Here is a 27,530-nt window from a genome sequence, read left to right on the forward strand (position 1 = left end):
CTTTAAGTGGCTGAGAGAGTGAAACCTGAATACCCCTAGCCTCATCCTGACCTGACTGCAATGTTTTCAGGGTGAGGTTCCTTGTGTGAAGGAGTGTGAAACTTTTTCTTGCTGGCATGTGGGTATGTAGGTCATGAAATAATGATTGTGATGAGAGCTTATTCAGCTCTTAACAAGAACAAGTTGGAAAGTTTGTTGTCCAGTATCTCCCTCACCTTGCATGTGTGTATGCTCACATGCATGCAAATTTGAGTCCTAATACTGCATGTTGCTCAGTAGTTCATCTGGGTTAGCTTGTAGATTTGGGGTTTACGGTAAAGTGAGACCATGGTATATGAATTGAATAGCAGATAACTTGCTCTACGTGGAATCCTTCCATGACATCTGAATAGCTCTTAAAGATTCCATTGTAGTTCTTCGTTATAAGGATTTACATGTGATTAAAAGCTAACTCTTCTGTGCACTGCATGCCCTTGTACTCTTTCCATGCTAGAGTGGTGGCTGTGTAGAGAATTCAGAAGATTATGCAAAAGCATGAACTACATGATTTTATATATATATATCTGTGTGTGTGTGTGAATTAGGATTGAATTCTTCACCTTCAGTTTACAGGTTCTGAAGTGCTTGCTTCTTGATCCCTTCTTTCTTTGAGAGGGTTTTTTGTTTTTAAACAGGACAAATAGTAGTTTTGTTAACAGGAGTTGGCATATGCCTCAAGATAAAGTAGAGCCAATGTATTACTAAAAGAAAAAAGTGACGAAAGACAAGTACGCAGCATTTTTCCACGTGTAGAATATGAAAGCATGATGACCAATCCTATGTGAGGAGAATTGTTATATATCAATAAAAGTACAGTGCCTTTGTATTTTTATCACTAATTTTAATCGGTGGCTTTGAGTCCATCAGAATGTTTGTTAGCTTGACAGTAAAATGGGATACTTAAAACTGTGTTATTAAGATTGCAGTTTATACTATGAAACAGTATGGTGAATGGAATGACTTTTGAGATGTCTTACCATGGTCAGCACTTATATATTAACCTAGACCTAGGGGCTGCGAGTTTTCAGACAGAGTTGTTACTGATCTCTTAGGTAGACTCGTGTGTGAAGCTTATGTAGCCATTATTGCTGTTGAAGAACCATTTGCTTGACACTTCTAGAGTCAGTCTGTAGAGAGTATCTATCTTTCAGAAGTTTTGCCCTTGAATGTCCTGCATGTGAAGAAAGCACTATAAATAAAATGAATCATTTTAGAGCTTTATAAATAAGCCTAAGCCAGGAGATTCAAAGCTGAAGTTTTTGCGTAACTGTCATTAAAGACCTTTGGATTTTTTCCTTATTCCATTTGCAATCATAATTATTATCTATCATAAATTAAACTGAGGTTGTTAAAATAGAAATAACAAATTTTGAATTATTTCTTACCTGATTCCTGCTTGTAATGTTTATGTTTTGTAGTGAGCTTATCTGCTTTCTTTTATTGACTTACTGCATAAGCAGGTGTAACTAATCATTTGTAGGAAAAATACTCATTTGTTGAAGTTTAGCCTTTTTTGTACTGTAATTTGATTATTTGCAGTTTTCTTGTGATTAAAGTTTTTCAGACGGGGGAGGTAAGTGGGGGTGGTGGTGATGGGGAGCAGTATGGGATGTGTCCCCTTGTAATAATTAAGTAGGACCTTTGTTACATGAAATGGTTGTGTATGTTAGTTGTGTACCGCTAGGTACTAACGGTTCTTGGTTCTTAAAGGATTGGTAATAGGATATAGGCTTCTTGACCTTTACATCACTGATTCAGAAACAGTCCTTGGTATTAGATGCCAAAGCATTTAGGATCTGAAATTTGCTCAGCAGTGAGCAAGGTGTATGTGACTCAAAAGTCAGCACAGTTGCTATCTTTGGAGGGAATACTTGCAGCTAAACTAACAGCATCTCATTTTTAATTTGGGCTGTCCAACTTGTGGTTGAGATGCACTTAAGACAGCAGGATGAAGAGAAACTTAGGACTGCTTCCATCTGCTACACAGATTTTAGGACTTTGGCATAAAAAAAAAAAAAGTTCTCTGTAAGGGTGCTTCTGTCAGTCTTGATTCATTCATTTGTATTCCCAGCAGACCCTAATCCTAAATCCATGAGCAAAACCCAAGTGAAAAGGAAAGTGTATGCAAGAGAGAGATGCCTGTGTGGTGAAATTATATTAGACCTTTTCTTTGTTATGAGATGACGAAGTCTCAGCTGTAGTGATTTTGGTGCAGGTGATCCGTCTGTAATTTCCTTCCTTTTTGTTCGTACTTGTCACAGCATGGGCTTGTATTGAGCTTCCCGGATCTCTGATCCCAAACCTAGGCAAGAGTTCTAGCTGTATTATCTCTTGTCTTACAAGTATTAGTCGTGGGAGCCTGGTTTCTGCCAAGTTGGTATCAAAGTGCCTGGAGAGCCAGCATGACATTAATAGCTCGTAGTACAGTATAGTCTCCTGTATGTATCATGAGCTGGGCTGCAGCAAGCAGGGCATACATGGACTTTGAAGAGATCCAGCTTGCGGCATAATCTGAATGACTGACACTAGGATCTGGACAGTCTTAATCAGAGGTCTGGCACAGTGAAGTCACACATTAATTTTTCTTCCCTTTCTGTCCTCCACAGTTCATATAGGGTGTAAAACACGTCTAGATTTGTTACATGTGAGCTTGCTTGCTGATATTACAGGTTAATCACTGTGTTTTTGATTCCAGTATATTCATGGATGAAGCGTTGGTGACTTGTTAGCTTGTTCTATCCTGTCACCTCTGAAATATGTGAGAAACAGAAAGAACTTTTGGATATTGGCATTGTCTATCTTTAGTTATTGCTGTGAAACTAAATTTCAGAAATGGAATACCTTGTTCATTTGAGCAAAAGTTAAGGTGCATTATTGATTTCATGGAAAATGTTTTTGTCATAGTATCAGATACGACTAGTACAGACTTAGAGTACAAATATATTTATATAGGTTACCTCACTGATAAAGAACTCCTTTGAAATGCAGAGTTGAAAACATGAGTCTCAATCCTTTGTGGTTTATATGTTGCTCAAGTTGTTTTTCAACGAAGCCTTGTATACTTGTAGTAATATTTTTAACGTATAAATAAATCTATTTTGCAAAATATCTTAAAAGCTGCAGGTTTAGGGCAAAACTGTAAACATATTTTTTTAATTGTTTCCAGTTGTCAGAATACTTTAAAATTGTACTAAATCTTTTCCTGACATGCATGAAGAAAAATTTTCATACAGGGAGCAAGAAAAGCTTATCTAGTATTTTTCAGATCAAGTGATTCTTAGAGGGCAGAATTATCTTTTTATTTCATTTTGTGAATATTACATAGTATAGTTACACCCTAGTCTTTAACTGACTTTGAAGTATTAGATAAACAGTAAAGGTGAGTAGAAGAACTGAAGCTTCTTCTCCTAGGCTCTTCTTCCACAAGCTTTATGTATGCTTCAAGCAAGCTTTGCTGCCGAAACATCCCAGGTTAAAATAACCCAGTCTCCCCTACTCCTCCTAAAAGTTAATATTAACCTGAATGAGTTTCCTGTCTAATTTGTTTTACAGACTTAATAAGAGTAGGAATAAGTGATTAGACATGGAAAGGTGGGAGGGAATGCTTATTTCAGTGGCAGCATTCGTTAGAATTTGTTGATCTGCAGCCTGAGACATTGTCCTAAAACTTCTCCTTTGAATTGAAGGCCTTAGAAATGTAAGGTCACTTGTGATTATAGCTGCTGCAGAATCACGTAAGGGAATCAGCAGTAAGGAAGTGTCCACAAATGCTTTAAGTCCAAATTAATTTCGTATTTTTCCTAGAATAAACTTTCTCTTAACATAATCCTAAGAGATGCCATTTAAATTGGCGATTGAATGAGCTACAGTTTCCAGGTTATCTTATACTGTAGATCTGTGTAAATTATGCAGAATCATAAGGCACAGCTTTGGGTGATAGTGGCTGTACATATGATACTCGGAAGAAAAAGCTGCAGCCTGTCAAATGCAAGAGAAGATGCACAGTCTTGAAAACTAGCATTTTGAGGATACAAGTGCAAATCTGTGCAGTGAAGACTGTATTTAACCCTACAAATGGAGCTCTTGCTGTAATCATTCCCTTCTTCTCTATTTCAGTCCTGTTGACTAGGTATATCAGTGATATGATTGAGTAATATAAAAGCTATTTCAAGATTCATACATACCTTCAGCTAGTTACAGTTTGAATGAGCGTGCTCAATATCTTTCAAAATATGTAAGGTATGTAACTTTAAAACATAATACATCTTGTCTGTTTTTTCTTGAACTCTAGCAATATATTGGAAACTGTAGGATGTGTGGTGTAATAAGCTTTTGATGCTCCAATAATTGCTAGAGATATTTGAATTTGTAGTTGTTTCCAAAAACAACTGCAAATATTCTGTTTTTTGTGAGGTTCTGAGATCTTTTATTTTGTTTGGGGTTGTGTTAACTACCTACAAAAGTCAAGTCACTTCAGAAGCCTGATGTTAGCCACCAAAACTTTAAAATGTTGGTCTAAATGTAATAGAATGTGACATGAGAACCACTTGGAGTTATTCATGTGTAGAATCTGTTTTGTGGCACAAAAAGTGAGATAAATACTTAGGAATAAACTATAAAAAAATACATTTTTAAAAAACAGCAGTGTTATTGTTTCTTGTAAATGTTAGCCAAATTTGTTTGAAATCTGTTAGGCTGTTTTTATGTTGGAGTTTTAAGTGATGGCTGATAATGTTGATGGTAAAGGTCAGGGCTATAAGTAGTAAAGAAGTAAGCTGCTCTTTTTACTTTTGACAGTTACACATTTTGGCAATATTTTTCACACATTTCGTGGAGATAATGATTATTTCAAGTTGTAATACAAATGAACTGTATATGCTATATATTCTTAAAACTGCTGTACCTCATTTTTTGTAAGTGTTCTTTCTTCCTCAGGGCTGCAGAGGAAATTCTCTAGGAGGAAGAATTAAACTTAGTATTTTTGATGATTAATTTTGTATTTCTACAGTTAGACTTTGATCAGGCCCCTTATGGGCTTCACAGCAATGTAATTATTTAAATAATTATGTGATTTTTATTTAACATGTATGACCTTTGGGTCAAAAAAGTACAAATAAAGCATTAAAAGTTAGAATATTTGGTTTTGAGTGTTTCTCTGTATACATGTACTGTGGAGTAAGAGCTTCAAAATGCTAACTACGAATGTTATTCAGTCATTTGTAGCAAATTACTGAATATGTCTGCTGGACTTGAGTCTGCATTATAATCTTGTATGGGAAGAGCACGCTTCGATCTGAAAGACTTCCTGGAACCCATATAATGTTGTAAAATTTGTAGACGCTGTCAGAATCTGTAATTTTTTTTGTTAAGTACTAAGTGCTTCTGTTTGTGAAGCTAACACTTGTGCAGTGTCAGCTGTTAGTCTGCTGCTAGTCATATCTCTGTTATTGTTCCACTTCAGCCTTCCCATTCTTTGGCAGGATGATAGCTTGAAAATTGGTTATGAATATTAAATATTTGTGCTATTGCACAAAAAGCCAGACTGCACCTAGAAATGGGCTTATTGTGTGAAATGCTGGAATTTCAGTGAAGTTGAATTTCATGTTTTTCACTAATGATATGTCGTTAATGAAACCTACAGCTAGTCAATTCATGATTTTCTAAATTTTGCAGAGAACTATGTTCTGAATATTTCTTTTCAATTGTTCTGATTTTGAATTTCTCCTGATTCTGAAGTTTTATTCTTAAATAGAAAGATAACTGAGGTCAGACCTGCAAAATAAATGTTTAGCTATTTTAGACTGACTTAGAAATGTTTTGGGTTCGTTATAAGTGAAATAGAAATACTTTAATGGGGGAAGGGAAATCTTTTTGCAATATTTTTGCATTCAGGCAGCTTCTTCAAGAATATTTCTAGAGTGATTGAGTGCTGCACTAATGCTATTAAATATTAATGGAAATAAAAAGTATAGTTTGAAACATGTTGATAAAAAAAAGCTATTTCAGAGTTTTAAAACAAAAGGAAGATGTAAAACAAGTTTAAAGTACTTAATTTTATGAAATTCTCAGTATTTTTCTTGGGTACATAGTGTCACTCATGCAGTCATTATGTTGTTTTTCTGATCCATCAATGATATCTTTGGCACGTATGCAGTAAACTTATGTGTAACTAGTCCCTCTAAGTTGATAAGAATTACTGTGCATAAAATAATGTGCATTTTGAAGGGTCTGAGCCATAAAATCAATGCAGCTGTGAAAACAGGTAATAACAAAATATTATCATAAATATCGCTCTTACCATGAATAAAATAAATTAAGATTCAACTGTGAAATAAAGCAGAATCATGAAGCAGAACATAATACTGAGTCACAGCCTCTTGGAATACAGATAAACTGTGAGAGGTTAAATTCCCATCTCTAAATACTACTTCCTGCAGATAAATTGTCATTTAGAATGCTGTACTGCTTTGCTGTGGTTCATACTCTTGTGACTTGTTTGTGTTTTGTTGGGTGGTGTTTATAAATGAATTGGAATAGTGGAAGACTTCTTTTTTTGTCTTGCATTTAATGTTGTATTAAACGCTATGTTGGGGGCGTGTGTGAAGGGACATTAGCAGGATATAGTAAAAGTTTTGCTTTATCTGTGTTGTTAGCTAACAAGTACTTCAAATAATAAAATTTCCTATGCCTCATACTTTTTGGCTCTCAAAACAGATATAATTTCAATATTCCTGTCCAGTTTACCTCTCTGGAAAGGTTTTTGAAATGGAAAGTCCCTGACTGCATGTTTGCTTATTGACAACTCTTTCAGTTGCTTAGCTGTCAGAGCTATCCTCCTTCCCTGCAGTGGTCTTTGAAAGGATTTATTTTATTAGGAACATGCTAGGTGGATCAGCAAGGCAGTATCATCAACTTCTGATTGACCTGCTTTCTTCAGGCTAGCCAGTATGTTTTCTGCTGGAACCAGTCTCCTGTATTGCTGGCAGGTGGTTTTGAAGGAAGGTGAGGGAGCAGAAGAGATGTTAAGTGACTGCTACTCTTCCCTAACGTTGCCTAAGTACCAGTTCAAGTAAAAGGAGCTTTGTTTATGTAGGCGCTTTTCAGCCAGCTGTCAGTATTGGCTCCTTTACTGTCCACGTAATATTGAGGAACTGAAAGTCAAAACTTGCTTTTCCCTTGAGCCGACACATAAAACCTCTGTCGGCTGGCTGCTGCTTGCACAGCTGATATGCTCTCGGTGCTCAGTTGCCAGTTCATTCAAGGGCTATAATCCATTCTGTGTATTTCCTGGAACTTCAGTTAGCATAACTGTAGAACTGCTTTAAAACTAAAGGTTCCTTCTTGATCTCCTGTGCTTGAGCAAATACCATGCTACAGAGAAAGCAGAAGTAGTTAGTACAATTTTTACTGTCCCTTTTTTTTTTTTTTTTTTTTGCTTTAGGCCTGCCTTCTGAAACAAGAAGTGCAAAAATTTCATTTCTGCATCGATGCTTAAATACAGATGCATCTCTCAGGTGGTTATTCTTAGGTTTTTGATGTAATTACTGCCCTTAAAAAGTCCTTTATCCTTACAAAGAAAGAAGGGGAAGTGGGATTTTTTTTCCTCCGTTGTCCCTGGGAAAATAATAATCTGACAGCAGAATAAATTAAAGTATTCTGTTATTTATTTATCTTTCCATGAGGTTCTGCATGTCATTTGGCCTCATATTGTCCACAGTCCAGTAAATGAAAGGTGATATCATAACTACCTATATAGCGTAGTGATCTTGCAGTTCGTATTGCCAACTTCTGTCCAGGTTTGCTGTTGGAATATTCTGAAGGAAGGTTGTTTGGGGTTCAGTTTTGTTTTGAGGGGAAAAAAATCCGTAAGATCTGTAAGTACTATTCACTGCTACTTAACATCATGTTACGAGTTGAACTAGTTGTCCTAGGCCTGGATTTCTCTCATTTTGTTCCTGTGAAACGGTTGTGTATATCTGTGGATAAAACAGTGAATTGCAAAAGTGAGTTTTCAGTTGTAAATATGGTGAAATCTGATTTGTCTAGTCGTTCGAAGCAATTAGAATGCAATATATTTCTTAGAATGACCAACTGAGAATATTAGCAGCCTTATGCAAGCAGGGGGATTGTCTTGGAAATATCCTAGGTTGGAATCACAATCTTGGTAGTGTTCTGCATTTCAGTTTAGTTTCAGGCTAAATTGCAATTGCTGCCATATTTCAATTTTTGCATGCAGTCTTCTAACAATAATGTTTTTGTTTTAGGCATTTATCAAAGATGTTCATGAGGATTCACTCACAGTTGTATTTGAAAACAAGTAAGTATGTTACAGAAAAATTAATCATTTTAGGGTATCTTTTTTGTTTTGACTTTAAGTGGAAGTGGTTTTCATTAGAAGGGTCTAGCATTAGAAATATGGGCTTACTATTGTATTGATTTTTTCCCCCCCACTATTTTAAAATATTATAGATTTTATTATTTATTTCCTAAAAGCTTAATTTTTGAGCGAAAAAGGGTAGAGATTTGTAATGGCTAGAGAAACTATTGTCCATGTAGCATTCTAAATTCAGTACATAAACACAGCAGTGCTAATAAAGATCTGTGATAACCAACCGAAGATAATCCAAGGGAGGGTAAAATACAAATGAATATTTTACTTTTGAAAGTATTGTTCAGCATTCAGACTGGTAACACCATGGATTGCCTGAGAGATTCTAGGGGAAACTTAAGAGACTCTGAGATCCACATTCTCTTTTTCCTGGTTCCCTCAGTTGCTAGATGGATATCCTAAAATTCTGTCAGCTTTTGATGTGGAAATAGTTACTAGAGTCTGTCAACAGCAACCTTTAGATTAGTCTGAGCCTTTCTTCAAGAAAAATTGATGGGTAGTAAAGGTAATCCTAGTGATTTTGTGTCTATGTGTATAAACATTATATATCTTAGGGTGTATATGTAAGTATACATGTCTGCTTATATGTATGTACATGTGTATATTTGTGTGTTTAAAAAAAAATCCTTAAGAGGATAAAGAAATAATCCTAGGGATTGCCCAGTAAGGTCCAGTCTTGTTTCTAAGAAGTGTCTTCCAGTGATTCTTTTATGAAAAATGGTTAGAAAATTAAGTGGCAGTCATAATTTATTGAAACACTGAGGTGGCTGTGGAGGCTGTTTCTGCCCCTCACGTTTTCATATTCTCAAACAGAAACTTATACCACCACCACTACCCCCCCCCCGGACCCCCCCAAACAACCAGAAAACCAGATGGTGTCCTTCATCCTATCCCTCGTCAGAGGAGATGTGACAAATCTTAAGTTTCACATTCAGTATCGATGTTCTTATTCTTCAGACTAGAGGCTTTTTGCCTATATACTTTTACATCACAGTCCTAGTAAGCTAAAGGAGGTTACCGTGGTTCACAGCAGGGGTCTAATAGTTTGCAAACGTTTTTACAACTTACTATCCATGTCATTTTATTTTTACATATATTAAAAAAAATACGTAAAAAGTCTAGTGGCAGCAGCCATATTCTAAACAGAGTGAGTTACTACCTAGGTATTTCTTCACCAAAGGCATTTTCTTTTCAGGAAGTATATACTGTTCTAGTCAATTTCTGTGATTTAAATCTGATAAATTCATCTTTTGCAGTGAGTTAAATTCGTAAGGGCTTTAGAAACAAAATTGGCGATAGTGTAGTGTCCCAAGTATATCATTCTGCTGTGATGGTGATCGGCTCTAGCAAAGTAAACAAGTCTGCTGTGCTCGTGGCCGTCTAAATTGTCAGTTTGCCTTTCTGCTATTGTTAACCAGTCTTCACCTACAGCTGTTGTGAAGTTCCCCAAATGGGTGTGCTAGTGCCGATTGATGATGATATGGTTTTGTGGTCCTGACAGTAACTAGTTTGTGCATGGATAGCCTTGATTTTTTTCTGAGTGACGTTTTTGGAATTAAGTACTTGGAGAATGAATACAGAAGGTTCAGGAGCTGGAAGCTTTTATTGCTGTGTATTACTGAAAGTGAGATGTTGAGATGCAGCTTCACATAGGCCTTTTGGAATTTCAGGTAGCCAAATTGGAAGAAAGACTTTTTTTTGCTTGCATGTGGTTTCTCAACTCCTGTCATTTGTGCTGACATTTGGGATAATCCTTCTACCTATTAGGCATCCTCTCAGTATGTAATTTATAGTCAGTCACAAGTTATCTTTCTTTGAGAATTTGTCATTGAAATACTCCAGTTCTGGACTCCTTGCCATCAAAATTTAGACACTTCCTACTCTCAAGATGGAACCCCCTCTACTTTTCCATTGATTTAACAGAAAATACCAATATCAAAATATCATCTGGTAGATGACAGCATTAAGTCTGTTGGCCCCTCTACTTCTAGTGAATGGACACTAGTTGTTCAAGTGATTAGATACAGAAGTAAAACAGGCTTACAGCAGTTTCACGTAGATTTTGCGAAGATAAAAGGTCTCTTCAAATCATAGCATCTCATTATGGACAGTTTATGGTTTAGAAGTTCTGTGTAAGCTCCCATTTGTTAAATTCTTTAACAAGTCACAGTTGAAATTCTCATGAGAACTTCAGTTAGCTCAGTTAAGCTTGCAGTAGTTTGTTTGCATCCTGTTCAGTTATGATTATTACACTCATCCTGATTCAGAACTCAAATTTTATATGTTCTGTCATAGAAAGACTTCATTTTGTCATGAAGTCTTGCTATTTGTCATTGTATTGTGAAAGTGATAACACTGAGTTCAATGACCATTATAGTTGCAACAAAGGCAAATGAATTGCAAGTGATTTTTTTCCTAGCCCTGTTTCCAGCATTTTTCAAAAGTAGAAAAAGATTTAAATACCGCTTTATGACCAGAATAGCTTCCAACTTCAACAAAGGTTATTCATAATCTTGATTATAAGGAAAGAGTGAGCTTTAACTAAACTCAAAGTTCTAAAAATAAGATTCTATAGGAAAACAGGAAAAATTATTGATACATCCTACCCTCCCAGTTCTTTTCATCATAAGCTTAGTTGAGACCTAGATTAACTCATGAAATAATGTATAATGTCTGTTTGACTTTCAGTTGGCAGCCAGAGCGCCAGGTACCCTTTAATGAAGTCAGATTACCACCACCACCTGATATCAAGAAAGAAATAGGTGAAGGAGATGAAGTGGAGGTGAGTTTATTCAGATGTTTCCTTTCCTGGTGAACTGACCCATTACAGAACCGAATTCATTCAGGGCAGTGTCGATGATTGTAGGCATATTAACAAAGCGAAGATTTAAAACAGAAAATGTGTCTAGTGGTGGGTTTATATCTTTAGTAATTCCCAGGCTTTAACTTCCTTTGTTTGACTTGTCCTTAATATGCATGATAAGTTTCTTTAAGATGCTATTACAATTTTAAGCCAGCAATCTAAGAGACAGTGTGATAGCCTGTATGCAAATTACTTTGGCATGTCTTTTCTGCAGGAATCTGTAAGAGTGATTGACACTTACGGAAGCTAAGGAAGAACTGAAAGCTTCACAAATAATTTGTTCTATATCTGACCTTGCATTAATTTTGGGGAGTTTGTTAAACAGGGAAGATGCAGAGTGATATGACAACTTGGTTCGTTTCACTAGTCCTAGGTATATTGAGTAAGCCAAAGATGAGGTGGAAACTTCAGTTTCCATGTATGAACTTTAGAGTGTTAAGACAATGTCTGACTTACAGAGGAGTTGGCACTGAATAAATATTTAGTTAAAGTTACATGGTGCTCTAAATACTTCTAGTATATCGTCAATAAAGGAGGCAATGGAAATTTCATAATCTTTATTGTGCAAAATGATGAAAATCCATACAAGAAGCACAACAGAGAGTGGATAGCTATCATTTTATACAAAAGTAGTTTGTCCTTGTAGCATACTATTCCAGTTTTTGAAAATCTAAAAAGAAATTGGAGTATTATTCCCTTACTACCTATCCAGACAACTGAATTATGCATGTATGTATTTTAAATGTATTTTACTGCTTTTCCTTTTAGGTTTATTCTAGAGCAAATGACCAAGAACCTTGTGGCTGGTGGCTGGCAAAAGTTCGAATGATGAAAGGAGAGGTAAATTATTTTAAAACTTGCTGCTTTTATGCCATTATGTGAAATGCAGTGAACATGGAAGGTTTAGTGATGGAAGAGTTCTGAGTAAAGTGTAGCTAGTACAAAAACTTGATGGAACTGAAGTATAAGTTGAAATTGTTTTGGAATAACCTTTGTTGCGTTACACAGCTGAAGGTTGTGTTTTTATAACGGAGCAAGTCACTTCCATTATTAGCAGTTTAATTGACTGGGGAGCTGCATGCATGCATAATACTGTGATTTCTAAGAAACCTACTTTGTGAATTGAACTTAGTGCTAATAACTTCGTAAAGCAGTACACTTTAACTGTGGTTAAAGCCACTGCTCAAAACTTCAAATTTAATTCTGATACTTAAGCATACTATGTGCGTGGGTAACTTTTTAAAGTTATTTTACTTACTTTATTTCCACTGAGTATAGTGGAAAAAGACTTCTTTGGTTGATACGGTTTTATATATGTCAAGTTTGTATTTTACAGTTGGCTGTTGCAGTTACATATGCAAAATAACTTAGTTTCAAACATTTAAGTGTACAGAGCTGTGGCTGTGTGTCTGACATCTTCTCTAAGGCTTTATGGATTGACAGCAGGAGAATTTAGCTTTTCAGTAGGAAGGGTACCATATTTTGTTAACTTCAACAGTGTTAGGTTCCTAAAACCTAAGGGAACAGGGTTGAAAATAAAATTTTGTCTAATTTCTGATACTGTTTTCAGCAACTGTCAACAAAAAGTAACTGCTGTTTAGCTCCGTAAGGGCAACGTGATGGTCTAAGTATAATATAATTTAAAATAAATGGTTGTCAAAAGAGGATTCTGTGTTTTGGCCCTTGTGGGAGAACAGAATGTTAAGAACATAGCTACACATACTGATATAAATGATTGAATTCTTTAGTTGGTGCTGAACTGTTGCCACAGAAGTTTAGAATTTTACTGCTGGTTACTTTGCTATTATATTTGGTTAGAAACTCTGTTTTTTAAGTTGCCCAAAATGATATTCCTAATTTGTATAATTTTTCTTCTTTTAAAAGTAAAGAAAATAGTAAAAAATATTTTTAATCCTTTTAATAAATCCTGATTTAAATAATTCTTTGTTCTCCAGTATTTTTTGACAGAGAATGAGTTTTCATCCTCTGATGCCGGGTACCTTACAGATGGTTATAGTTTTGTTATATTACGTAATACTTGAAGTTCAATTTTGATTTGTCAACCTTTAACATGGTTTCATATTGAATTTTTTTGCTTTGTTTTGTTTTTTTTCAAATAAATGGGAAATTCATGAATCATATTTCTCATAATTATCTTTGTTCTGATAACCAGAGTTCTTAACTATAGATACTACTTTTAAAAAGTGTAAGGTGATGATTCCTTTAAATTTAGTTGTGTCTGTTTATCATTTTATTTTTTCATTATGACTACTTAACTTGTCTTTCAGTATGCATCAAAGCAGCCTTATGTGATTAGGAAGATGCATAAACTAAATTTAAAACTTATAATTGGGAAATAGTATGTGGAAAAGTATGCCACAACTTTACTGATTTATTTGTTCCTGATACTTGAGTAAATTTTGTTTATGTTGACAAAAGTGGATATTGGTTTTGGCAGAGGAAGAGAAAAAAGTACTCCCGCACTCCTGGATTACGCACAGGTAGAAGGGAAGCTGGAAGGCAGCTGTATAAGGGAGTTGTGTCCCTAGCTAAACCTCAAGGATACTGTACATGTAGGCTTCTGGATACTTACATATGGAAGGAAGAGTAGAAAGAGATTATTGATAGCTCTTGTACCTTCCTAGTCGTCTCTCCTCTTAAATTAGGATAGTGTGTATCAGAAAGATGGATTTTTTACCTTCCTTCTCACTGTGCGTGACTCCTAGCAGTTTTCCCATTGAGTCAGTGGATTTCCCATTTTTGTGTTACTGTTACAGAGCAGGTATTTCTGTGAAGGTATATTTGCTTCTCTATCAAGTATTTCTTTAGAAAAATTATGAGCTCCAGTCAACATTTTGAATTCTGGAATGTCAGTTGGGTTGCTAAAGTAGGTAATAGAGAGGGGTGGGAAAGGGAAAAATCAATTGAACATACTTTCAGGGGGATTGAAATTGTGCTGATACAGTGCTGGGACTTCACTGAGGTATTGGATAGGTGCTGAGCTATGTGCAGGCTCTTTCATGTAGAACTGTAGTGTTATGTCAGCTTAGATTTATGCCTTAACCTGTATGTTCACGTTCCTGACTTTTTGTGGTAGTGGTAATGTCTTTGTCATTTTTAACTGAAATTATCAATTTAATTTAAAAAATAATTTCTCCTATAGTTCTATGTCATTGAATATGCTGCTTGTGATGCCACTTACAATGAAATTGTCACTTACGAACGACTCCGACCTGTGAATCAAAATAAAACTGTCAAAAAGAACACCTTTTTTAAGTGCACAGTGGATGTTCCTGAAGATCTAAGAGATGCGTGAGTAGCTGTGCAAACTTCAACATAGCTATTCCTCAGTTCATTACCTACATTTATGGCATGTGTCCTGCCTCATATTTTCTCAAGAATATTCTTTCAAATACCTTATAATTGTAAATCAGTACTTCGAAATATTGAAGCAGTAGATTTTCGTCTACTTTTCTTGATGGCCTGATATCCATATAGTTTGCAAATACACATTCAGTCTGTTTATGTAAGATAAGGTATTTATGGAAATATATATATATATAAATATATATGTTTTTTTTAAAAAAAAGCCAGCTTATGTTTTAGAAGCCAATTAACAGCACCATTAAGATCTTGAGGATGCCTGTAGCATCTGTAGCTGGTTTAGCACTGCTAACTGGAGTTTCTGCAGAACCATTGGAGTAAGGCACAAAAAGCAGGTGCTGAAATAGGAGCAATAGATGTGTAGCTGGTGCACTCGTAGTGGGTCTCTGGTGCTTAGTAAGTGCTAACATATAGACCACAAAGAAATAAGTTACGACCATGTAAGGGGTTGGGGAATTCTGCAATTTCTGAACATTCTTTGCCATAAAATACTGAAATGTTCTTGGCTCTGATCATGGTGCTGTGTGGTTTGTGTTGATGTAGCTTGCTGAAACAACACTTAACCATTTACTTTCTTAGGTGTGCTAATGAGAATGCACATAAAGATTTCAAGAAAGCTGTAGGAGCATGTCGAATTTTTTATTATGCTGAAACTGGTCAACTAATAATACTGGTAAGTAATCTACTACTATGCAAATTTTGCATGAATTTTCGCTATACTTTATATTTGCATGGAAAATCATTTAACTTGCCAAGGTATGTAAATTGTGTGAGCTTTGTCTAAAATATGTCTTTGGGGTTAGAATTTCTGAAGGAGCTGTGAATGCACATACAGCTTAAATTTAGGCCCGGCTACTAGTCTCTGTATAAAAATATTTGCCTTTCACAACCAAGCGCAGTTCCAGATCTGATTGGTGCAGATTGCTCAAAGCTGGAGTTCTCTGAAGCAGCAGATTGTAACTGTGTTGTATTACACTCTGCTCCTCAACCTGCAGCATCAGGGCGATCTACATCAGTTCATTTATGTTAAAACCTAGGCATGAACTGGCAGGTAGATAGTGTGGATGACCAGAGAGCTGAGAGCCTGAATCGAAAGGCGGAATGAATTAGCTGGGTATTAGAGGGACTGAGGTAGCTTTTTGCAAAAATCGCTTGTTTGTCCTTTTCAAAGGTAAAATGATTTTACCAAGCAAAGGAATGCAGAGCCAGTTAGGCAATTGTTCGCTTAGATTCTTCTGTGGCTGTTCTGTCTTATTGCATAGACTTTTCCCAGCATTAGTTTTGCTTCACAGCTTTTTTACTTAATATTAAATTATCCACTCGACTGACTCTGCAGACTTGGATTTTCCCTGCTTGTTTCCTTAGCTCTCCACCGATGCAATGAGTGACATATATGCATATGGTAAAACGATATTTCATTTGTTTGTCCTGGAAACATCATGGGGAAAGAGTTAATGTGTAGATCCAGTAGCAGCAGCAAAGTGTGTGTAAAATATGTTGTGAATGAGAAAACGGCTAATTTGCAAGTTAGTACTGAATTTTTCATGCTGTGTTTGGAGGAAGAATAATGTCCATGTGAGTTCCTGAAATTTAGATAATCTAAACTAAATTATATACAGAAGTAGATTCCTCATTGTATGTCTTCAGTGTGTATTGTCTTAAAAATGAAACTTCATGTCCTTTTTGTCTTGTGTAGTCTGCCAGTGAAGCAACAGTGAAGAGGGTGAATATATTGAGTGACATGCATTTGCGCAGCATTCGTACCAAACTTATGCTCATGTCAAGAAATGAAGAAGCTACAAAACACTTAGAAGTAAGCCATAATTTAGAAACTGTTGCTTGAGAGTGAACACATAACTGAACTTTACATGGAGTGCATGTGGATGAGCCTTACTTTGTTTTCCCTCTAGTGCACAAAACAGCTTGCTGCAGCCTTTCATGAGGAATTTGTAGTCAGAGAAGATTTAATGGGACTTGCTATAGGAACACATGGCAGTAACATACAACAAGCTAGAAAGGTCCCAGGAGTTACTGCAATTGAACTTGAGGAAGATACTGGTACTTTCAGAATCTATGGAGAGGTAAGAGAGAAATTTTTTATGACCCTAATAAGCAATTCACTATTTTTCCTGTAGGGGGGAGAACTGCATAGAGCTAAGAACTGGAAATAGCAAAGTTCTCCTTTGAATGTCCTTATGCATATTCACAGTAGGGGAGATTGTTCTGCGTGAACTTGATATAAGAGACTTTACTGCAGTGGTGTCCATAATATGTTCTGTCCTAAGCTGTCCATGTGCTGATCCATGAATTCAAGGTTAACTGCACATCTTGTCCCTTCTGAGGGAGAGTTCATTTGTTGTGGTCTTGATTACAGTTTTTTTCAGAGTTCCTCTGCTGTACTTTGATCTTTTTTTTTTTTTTTTTTAGTTCACTTGTTTTTTTGCTGTGTGATATTTGGTCCTCCTCTGAACTAGCCAAATAAGTTAAGATACGCATCTCCACACCTTTTTATTTTGGAAAATTAATGCTAGATTTAGCAAAATAATGCTGGCTTGCTGCAGATTGGTTTGTGTTTGTGTGACTGTTATGACAGCACTTACTTTTTCTGATGTGCTTTAAGATTCACTAGAGCCTTAAAATGTGACCTTGTCTTTGGACCAAAAGTATGGTCTGTGCAGGGGCTAAAAGAGTAGTTATGCAAGATGGCACTTTCACTGGGACCCTGTCAGCATTCCTTGAGGGTTTTTATCCCATGGTAGCAGCTCTACAGGAGCCTCTTGAATCTCTAGTGTTAGCACTTCTAGAAGTCCTTGGTCATCTACTGTTTCAAGATTCCTTGGTTTCAAATTACTCTCCATCCCTGTCAGGTTTATAACTTTCTAGCATCAAGGTGGAGGGTTATGGCTGTGATCTCTGGGTTAGTTGAAGTTGATATAGTTGAGAGGAGGGCAGACTGCCATTCGATAGTGTTTTACCCAGAATTCTTCGATTAGGAGGTAGGAACTCATTTTGTTTCAGGTGATCTGAGAGCTGAAATTCTTATCCTTTTGCTGGAAAGAAGCTTGTTCCACTGTTCTCACAGCAAACACAGTGGAGTCCCAGCTGATGAGTCTGTACATGCTCTTGGTGGCAGAATAGTGGTTTTTTTCCCTGAAGAAGGGAGGATTAGCAGGAGGGTTCAGTTGAGCTCTTACCATGACCCTTTAATACTCTCATAATGAGTTACTCAGGGTTCACTGGTATACTTACTTCTGTATTCCTCAGTATATCCATGAGGTGCTATGTCTCTGTCTTGGGAACCTTCAACACTTCTAGGCCATCAGAGTGATGAACTGCAGGTTGTTCTTGACTTAGTATTATCAGTTAAGTCATCTCCCACAATTTCCAAAGAAGAATCTGGCAAGTTTAAGCACAGTAGGATATCCAGCCTATTCCAATCTTGAGCTCTTTATGAATGGTATGGAAGGGTTGTGACAGCCTCTGATATGCTAGCTGCTTACATCTGCAGGAGCAATTACGAATACCAGATGCCATCTGGGAAAAAAAAAAAGAAAAAAAAAAAAAAAAAAAAAAAAACACAAAACTTTACACACGTCCAGCTTTGTCATTCCTGGAAACGATTGCTGCTTCTAAAAAAGCCAGGCAGTCTAAAAATACTCCACGTGACAAGATCATAAAGCATCTAGGTATATTTGCCTACTCTTTTGCCACTTTTCAGCTGAAGCTGGCAAGCAACTGGGCCCTAATGGCTAAAAGCACTGGCAGACAATTTCATGCCCAGAGACTGGGGGAGAGCAGTGATCCAGTATGATCCAGCAGCAATGTATTCATGTTGATTAGGGATTTTTGGACAAAGACAAGGAAGCAAATTCTGAAGAATGCTGGAAAGCTGTAAGATTAGGAAGAAGTTAAGTTGTGAGACATTGTGGGAATGTGGGGTGTTCTGTTTTTTTTTTTTTTTTTTTTTTTTTTTGGGGGGGTGGGGGGAGGAGGTGTTTTTCCATGCTTGGCCAAGACTGCTTTGGTTCCAAACCTTCCAGTTTTGATACTTGTTTTAGAACTGCTTGCTTGTGATGCTTGTTATGGAGACCACAGCACCCTGAATTTCAGAACTTGAACACTGAGTGGCTCTCTGTACTCTTACATTAAATCTTGTGCTTTCCCTGTGAAGGAGAGCTTCACTGGAAACTACAGTAAGGTTCCTGTTAGACTTGCTTGCTGGCAAAATGCACTGCATTCTTGTGCAGCTAGTAGTGCTTGAGCTTCTTTCCTATTACACAATTCTGTAAGATACTTACCTGTTTTGATAACTGTTCCTTTGAACAGAAGGATAGCAAGATGCTGCCTTTTTCAGGAGATTATTCCGCATTGCTTTTTTTTTTCTTCAGAGAAGTAGTATTTCTCTAGGACCATTCCAGGCATTTTCATGAATTAAGTTCTGTTTAAACTGGGAGATTGTTTTAAACCTTGCATTGTAATGGAAAAAGCACTGTTGCCTGACATAACTTAGAACTCTGGCTCTGTCATTATCTTCATGGGACTAGGCTTTTCAGGTGATTCACAGAGAAAGTCCACATTCAAGGAGGTCTAAGGTTTTACCATGGCTATGCCAAGACTTTGAAAACCTTTTCTCAGAAACTATTACAAGACTCCTGAGATGGATCTGCAGTTTGTAACAGGAATGCAGTCCACCAGATCTGCAGTGGTGTGTTTGTGTTAAGGAACGCTTTCCCTACAATCTGCTGCCAGGCAGTTCTTGTTTCAGACTCTCATGTAGAGCTGTGCTGCTGCAAAGACAGCGGAAATAATGTTGGATGTAGAAAAAACCCTGCATTTAATCTTCATATTAAAGATAGCACAATTAACCTGGAGATGTCTGGATTGTGTGAGGTACTACTTGGAGTTACCAAAGCCCCCTGAATGGACATATAGACTGTCACTCAAAGGTAAAAAGGTGATTACTGTTAACTGAAATCCTTGCAGATGGTTTACTCATATGCACACTGACACCCTATTTACAATCACTTTTCTTTTCTGAATTACTGTTTGAGAGGAAGTTGAGAATACTTTGCCCAAACCACCTTTAGGTACTGTATTTTGTTGGGATGAGAATATGTCACATAGGTTGTAATTGCACAAACGTTTTGAGTGCTTGAGGCAAAGTTTAGATATGCATATGGTGTATTGGAGAATACCAGTTACTGGCAGTTATTTGTTTTATACTTTCTATTAACTAACTGCTTGTGTGAAAGCAGTTGCTTTTTCATCTTTCTTTCCTTGTGAAAGACCAAGTAATAAACATACCTATGGGGCAGGATGTTGTGAATTGGATAATTAATTGTGTCCTGTTAGTAGAGTTCATTGAAGGTGAAAATTTCTGTTGTGTTGATGTGTTTTTGTATCGTTTTAGGTGTTACTTTTTTTGTGTGCAGCATAGCCTCTGCTTCCTACAACCACTTTCTGTTCTTCTTTTTTTTTCCTATGCTTTATTGCTTTTTTCATCATTTTAGAATCTAAATTGCCTATCTTTCCCCTTACTAGCATTTTGGCCTCTGCCAGAAATAGAGACTTCTGAAGATGGGTGGGGGGTAAGGGGAGGTTCTGGGGAGTTTTGTTTCTTTTTTTCCTTAAAAGGTGATAGGTGAAAGGGCTGAAATGTTAGTGTAAAAAGTGCTCAAACAGATCTGTTGTTACTGACTAGATGTTGATAGTCATTTTCTAAAATCTACAGTTTGCTCCTTTTAATTTGAGGCTGTTGATTTCTTGTTTCAGTATCTGTTAAGTGCAATTAACAGAATTTTTTGTCATTTAATAGTAAAGATAAATATAAAATACAAAAGCGCATTTGTAAGTTCTCCCCACCAACCAATAATGGTGCCCTGTCTTGAAAAATATGCTGGAAATGAATTGTGGCCAGAAACCAATATTCTGTGTCAGGGTTGTCATATGCATTATGAAATGGAGATGATGCATGATGAGGACAGATTCCCTAGTGCAGTACACTATTTTTTGTAGTTAAAATAACCATGTTGCATAGTATTCTTTATAATGACATATTTGCTTCTATCCTCCTCCTTAATAGATGTACTTAAGTGTATGCATATTTAGCTATATAAAGAGTGTAAATGTTAATATTAGAATATAATATTACAATATAGGGCAGTGATCACTAATTGTAGCTGAGGAGTGTTTGCTGAAACTTCATAAAGGTGTGATTTTGTTTGCTCTTTCCCTCCTTCACCCTTCCCCAAAACAAAATTTGGAGTCCCTGGTCTTGTTCTTGCTATGGGCTATTAGTTTTTCTTCCCTCTAGCAAATGGAAATAATACAGAGATATTTATCCTAGCTGTTACTACAAGTCAGATTACTGAAGAGATGGTATATAACTCATTGCTAGCAATACCAAGCAATGCTGAATTGTACTGCTGATGCTACCACGGCATCTGCAATACTAGTCATGTACCCTGCTTTATGCTACACTGTGTAACCCAGCTGGCATCGCACTGCATTCTGCTTTTGCTTCCCATCAGAATAGGAGTGGTGCTACACGTTGGCTCCAGTAGAAAGGGGGTGGGAGAGGGGGAATAGAGGCAGGCCTTTCATCGCTTGTCATCCCCTCAGCTGGCAGTTGTCCTTCTTTCCAACAAAATCCTGAAGAAATGAGTAACTGTGCATATGGACTGGAAAGCAGGGAGGACATGCAAGGGAAGGAGAGATGAAGGGAGTCTCGATGTTACCTCAGATGTTACCCATCATGGGTTAAAATCCTGTAAGGGTCAGGTTACTGTCTTCTCAACGGAGTGCGTTTGAGATCCCACTGGTCTGAGATCCCACTGGTCGGTCTTCAGTGAAGGAGATTGAAGGAGAAAGATCTTACCTACGTGCATACTTCTGAAATCTTAGTGTAATCCTGTATTCAAAAGTTCAGTATGGAACTCTTGCACCATGGGAGACCATCATGTCTGTAACAGTATTGGATTTTTTCCATGAAAGATTCAAATGGAAGCCTACATTACCAGGTATGAGGGTTGCCAGGTCAGTCTTGTGCTGCATTTTCTTTTTCCCTAGATGTATATCTTATGCTGGCAATAGAGAGAAGTGGCGTGCTCATTCTCTCCTCATTTTTTCCACTTGTGATCCCCGGAAAAATGTTGCAGTGCACTTGATCGGCACAAAAAGTAATAAATCAAATTAATGTTGCTGACAAAATAACTTCAATGATAGCATGCATCAGCATGCTAATCAGCTTAATTGGCATGTACTAGGAAGAACTGGATGCTTCCAAAGCCAGTTTTACTAGCAGAAATGCAGGGGTAAAACTGTAGGTTTGTGGTTTGCCCATCTGTTTAGTTACTCATACAAAGTGGGATGAAATAAAAGTTGCTTGATCTAGAGTTTCCTTTAAATTAATATTCTTGTATGCTGAAATTTCTATGAATGCTGACAGGACTTTTTAAAAGGTTATTTTCAGTAAAGAGCCTTTGTGATAAACAAATGGACTCTAGATTTGGAAATTGTGTCTCTAGGTTTTGGAGAAAATAATATAATTAGGCATTTTTTCCCCCAATTGATGTCTACCAGAGACTACTTCAAGATGGATCTGCAGGGTATTTTTAAGACTGGGCTTTCTTGTGATAAGTTGCAGAGGATATTTTCAAATGTCTTAAAATAGCATGAAAAAGTTATTTTATTCATTACTTGTGCTTTGCTTTGCTACTGAATTTACTCAGTTATTTCTCTATTCGTTTAGTTCTAAGCTAGATGAATCTCATCTATATTCCTCCTTTTTTTTTTTCCTTTTTTCTTTCTTTTTTTGTAGCTGTTTGGAAGACTTGCAGCTGTTGGAACAGAGTTTTATTTCTAACATACTGAATTCACAAATAAACTCAATTTTTTATTCATTTCCAGACTGCTGATGCAGTAAAAAAGGCTAGAAGTTACTTGGAATTTGTGGAGGATTTTATTCAGGTTCCCAGAAATCTTGTTGGTATGTAATATTGCTAAAACTTCAAAAATTGGGGAAAGAGAACCTAATCAGCATGACTGTGCATAGAAGACTTAGATATTAGTGCGATATTTGATTTCTCCTTTTAAGCAGAAAGTGATTAATCTTTTAAAATATGCAGCATGGTTTATTAGGAGGCACTACATACATATTATTGATAACTTACTGTCAATTTTTACCCCACAGAGTGGTTTAATTTTAACAGTTTCAGACTAGTACAATCTGATTTTAGTGTTAAGATTAGAATTTCAGATGCTAGCAGAGCAGAGAAATTCTTTTGCAAAATTAACTACTCAGAAATGCTAAAACTAACTTGTACGATTTAATATGAAAGTACTACCTTGGAATAGCAAGAAGGACACAAAACAGTTCTAGTATCATTGCCCCCTTCTAGGTTCAGACTGGTTAGATGTGGTGTTCAGATGGTATTGAGCTGTTCTGTAAGTGAGCGCTACTGTGAGAGTTCATCCTCAGTCTAGAAATGGGCATTTTTCCATTGCAGTTAGTTTTATGAAAGTTGAATTTTGCAAGACTTGTAAATACATGTTAGGGTAGGTAGTTATAAACTGCTTGAAGATGGGTTTTACCTCTGTTTCCCCTTTCAGAGAAGAATGCATCTTTCCCAGTTCAGTCTTCAGTCCTTTTCCATTTCGTTACCTCGTTCTGCTTTTACTTAGCTGCTTGTTGTGCTTTTAATCTGGCCGCTTCCTTCTCTACGTTACCTGTCCACAGGCAATGCAGGGATGAAGGGAGTGTTAGGAATGCAGATGTTGCACGTTACTCAACAACAGTTTGGACTATCCAAAGCAGAAATTAAAAACACAGCTTTTATTTTCTATAGTTTTGGGCTTAGGGATTGCTTATTAAGGATTATGTAATTTAAATAATTTATTTGCAAGCCATTAAATTTAGACTTTCAAGGTGACCAAGTTAAGGTATAGTTTTTTTTTAATAGGACCTGTAAAAATTACATATCTGATTCAACTTCCTGATTCTCTTTGACCAATTTTTAACATTGTTTCAACCTATAGGGCTACTTAATTCTCAGCAGAGTAATTGTAAGTGTATGCAGAACAAATTTTTTTCTGTAATCTCACTCAGCAAGCATAGCTGAACCAAGAACCTCTGCAGCTAAATCTAATCTGTTTTACAACTAGAATTTTTTTATGGGTTTTGTATGGCATTCTGATTAATGTGAACATGCCTGTATAGAAATCGCAACACTAGTCATAGAAACATACCCAACTGAGAAGTGGCCTGGAGTAGCTGTATGCTTCTGTGAAACAATCATATATTTTAAATTTACAATGAAAGCGACCATCTTGGCTAAATCCCATAGGTCATTTACTTAAACAGAATAATATTTAGCTACATTTTCTGACGACAGCCAAGTTAAACTTAGAAGCGTGGGGAGCGTTCATGACTCAAGTTGAAGCTATCGCATTATGCCCGCTACGTTTCTCTCTGTACCAAGAGAGAAGAGTGCCATCTACTGAGCCACCAGTTTGAGCGACCGCAGCCTCTCAGGGCTGAGGACCTTTTCCCAAGTTATTGGCTAACCATTAGCCATGGAAGAATGGCTAAGCATGTAAGCAGTGTGGTTTATTTCTTGAGCTGTAACAGAACCGCTGTATAAAATAAGATTGTAGACTTAAAACTGTAAGGACTTTTTTTTTTTTTTTTTCGTAATAAAGATCTTTAAAAAACAAGGTGCTAAGCTATTTGAGCTGTTGAGGGTAGATTCTTAATTCTTGACAGAATTCTTAACACTTCTGCACTCTATCATAACATCTACTATAAAGAATTCTTCTATGGAATTATTGTCAAACTTCTGATATATCCTATTTTTTGAATGTTCTACCTTCCTTTACTCATAAATTATATTTAAATATTTTTAAGTGCTAGATAAATGTAGCAGGGATGAAGACGTGTTTCCATATAACTTTAGATTTAGGAAAAACTGAAGCTTTTGAAGAAGGATACAAATGAGTCAGTCACTCTTGAGATGTAAATATATGGGTTCTGAAGAACCTTTTATTTTAGATCACACATGATTTGAAAGTAGATATTTGAAAGATAATATGGAGAATATGTATAATGCTTATGTTTGTACAGGCCAAATTAAATTTTAGAAACAAATTGAGTAGTTTCTGACTATATTATTTTTAAGAGGCCTTCAAGTGTACATTGAGTTGGCAGTTTAAAATTACAAGAAGGCTTGATTTTTTTTTTTAACTCCTGACTTAACACGTGCATTAATAATTTAATTCTGAACTGAAATAAGTTTAAATTTCCAATAGGCATCTGTAAAACTTCCATGTCATTTTAGTCTTAGTCTAGTTCTATTTGAAACTTGAATATAGTATTGGTCTTGACCAAAACTTGCCTTGTATATGCATGCATGTATATAGTTTGGATATCATACTGGCAGTTTTGGCCTGGTTTTCTTACAGCACAGTGGGGGGGTCAGGCTGCTGTTGCAGTTACGCTATACTTAACTGAAAATGTCAAGAAACCCAGTATGTTATTTTGCATGTTGGTTCAAAATTAATCATTTTTGCCCTCTGAAGGAAAAGTTATTGGAAAAAATGGAAAAGTGATTCAGGAGATTGTAGACAAGTCTGGAGTCGTGAGGGTGAGAATTGAAGGAGATAATGAAAATAAACTGCCTCGAGAAGATGTAAGTACTTTCTTCTTGTTTCCTGTAGCTATATTGGATTATTTTTTGAAACCAGTAATGTTGCATTTTTTTCACAAAAAGAAAACATAGTGTAGTATACGTAGAAGTTAAAAATTCGTGCGGCATGACTGAAATAAGATAAAATGTTAACTTAGGACATTGGAATGGGATCAGTGTTTCATTTTTGTATCATTACGCCATTCATAAACAGGCATCTTGGTCTGCACAGCATTTGTCTTTTTTGACGGCTAACGTCTAATGATGCTGTGCATGTTACAAAAAGAATAAAATTGCTGTTCATTGGGCCCCCTGCCTAAAGATGTTTAGGACAGACAGCAAATTAGCTGAGGTTTTTCAGGTGTCTGTGATTTGCATATTGGGATGGAGCCACACTTGTGGATTGTTTAACAAAGCCAGCTTTATAACTTTTCTATGGGTATAGAGAGACATAAATTTTAAAAGTCTCTTCAGGCTGATATCTCCCAGTAAATTTTATATGAAACAATTCAAGAAATTTTTTTAAAGAGAATCTTGCATTTAGTAGCAAAAATAAAATTTCTCCTTTGTGTACTGTAACTGCATAATACAGGAGCAATAATTTTAATATTTGCATATTTTAAGCCTATGAAGACATTAGACAAAAATCATATTGTAAGGTTTAATTGACCACTGGACGTTTATTTTCTGGGGAGTCTTTCAGTGCCTGCCATGATGGAAACCTGTGCAGTGACCGTATTGTGATTTGTAGACAGTATGCATCAGGTTATCTTGACTGCCGGAACAGGTTGCTGGGGCTTCTAGACAGTCTTCAGTCCTTAACATATATTATATGCCCTGCCGTCCATATAATATTTGAGCTGTTTTTAGTGCATCTGTGATGCAGCCCAAGATTCAGTCAGCATCTTTGATTATTACACTCATTTGTGTAATTTGAGCAGAACATTTATGTAGTTTTCTGTGATAATACTCTTTCTGAAAATAAGATTTGACATTTTGTTTCTATAGGGAATGGTACCATTTGTATTCGTTGGTACTAAAGAAAGCATTGGAAATGTCCAAGTTCTTTTGGAATACCACATTGCCTATCTAAAGGTAAGTGTTTAATTCTGTATTCTGGGAAAAAGAAGCTGTAAAGGAAACTTTTCTTGAAGTAATGAGATCCTTAACTTCAGTGGAATTGGTAATTGTTAAACTGTTCATCTGTAAATTGGGCACTGAAGCTCAGTGACTTGAACCCTCCTGAACCCTCCCTTGTGTATAGGTGTTACATGAGCCTTTAATTACATGATTATGGTTACTTAGTACTGTTAGTGTTGAAATAATTGGACTATAAGCACTGTTCTATTTGACATTTTAGAAATGTTATCCATTTTTTGGTTCACATTAGTGTTAGGTTGTTGTGACCAATGCTTTGTTAGTGTAGAATGGAATATTTAATAGTTACACACAAACCGACTGTACGTATGCATGTATCCGTACAACTTTGATACACTCACAGCTACCAAATAGAACAGTTTAGTAATGAGTCATGAGAAAATTTGTTCTTTGAGTAAAAAGGTATGTAGCATTTTATTAAAACAATTATCCATTAAAATCAGTTGGCTTTGTGTGGAGTCGTAGTGTCAGTTTGACAGAAGTAATGAATTTGAGCAGTGCTTCTTTGTCAGTTTGCCTTTCTTAGTTGACTTGAAAATGTGAGGCAGGATGTGGTTAAGAGAGATGATAGTAATCTCAAAAACAGTCTTTCAGCATGGTGATTTATGAGAAAATTTTTAGAGACTTCTTTAAAAACATAGATGCTGCAGAATAATTCGGTTCTGTTTCCAGTCAATTTCAAGGTGGTGTTGACTCTCCTAAAGGATTGCTGTTTTTTATGATGACTGTGTCGATAACGCTACACTGAGAGGGGAGGAATGGCATTTCTTCATCAGCAGTACAATGTTTCTATTTCTCTTTATGTAGGAGGTAGAACAACTAAGACTAGAGAGGCTTCAGATAGATGAACAGTTGCGTCAGATTGGTATGGGTTTCAGACCTTCCTCTGCTAGAGTTCCTGAAAAAGAAAAGGGCTATACAACTGATGAGAGTACCCTGTCCTCAGTACAAGGTTCCAGATCATACAGCGGAAGAGGGAGAGGTCGCAGAGGCCCCAGTTACACATCTGGTTACG

General features: G+C 36.4%; 1 protein-coding gene across 2 annotated transcripts in view; it reads left to right on the plus strand.

Annotated features, from left to right (window-relative positions):
* The window catches only part of FXR1 (FMR1 autosomal homolog 1), a 38,693-nt gene that overhangs the window by 3,208 nt on the left and 7,955 nt on the right, over nucleotides 1-27,530 (plus strand). For both annotated transcript variants that reach the window (XM_062583133.1, XM_062583134.1), the window contains exons 2-12: nucleotides 8,304-8,356; nucleotides 11,117-11,210; nucleotides 12,060-12,131; nucleotides 14,455-14,603; nucleotides 15,255-15,348; nucleotides 16,372-16,488; nucleotides 16,586-16,756; nucleotides 22,584-22,662; nucleotides 25,251-25,360; nucleotides 26,366-26,452; nucleotides 27,323-27,530. In XM_062583133.1, the coding sequence (XP_062439117.1) occupies nucleotides 8,304-8,356; nucleotides 11,117-11,210; nucleotides 12,060-12,131; nucleotides 14,455-14,603; nucleotides 15,255-15,348; nucleotides 16,372-16,488; nucleotides 16,586-16,756; nucleotides 22,584-22,662; nucleotides 25,251-25,360; nucleotides 26,366-26,452; nucleotides 27,323-27,530 (1,234 nt within the window). The remainder of the gene's footprint in view (nucleotides 1-8,303; nucleotides 8,357-11,116; nucleotides 11,211-12,059; nucleotides 12,132-14,454; nucleotides 14,604-15,254; nucleotides 15,349-16,371; nucleotides 16,489-16,585; nucleotides 16,757-22,583; nucleotides 22,663-25,250; nucleotides 25,361-26,365; nucleotides 26,453-27,322) is intronic.

This window comes from Rhea pennata, chromosome 9 (genome assembly GCF_028389875.1).
Source record: "Rhea pennata isolate bPtePen1 chromosome 9, bPtePen1.pri, whole genome shotgun sequence".
Taxonomy (NCBI): domain Eukaryota; kingdom Metazoa; phylum Chordata; class Aves; order Rheiformes; family Rheidae; genus Rhea; species Rhea pennata.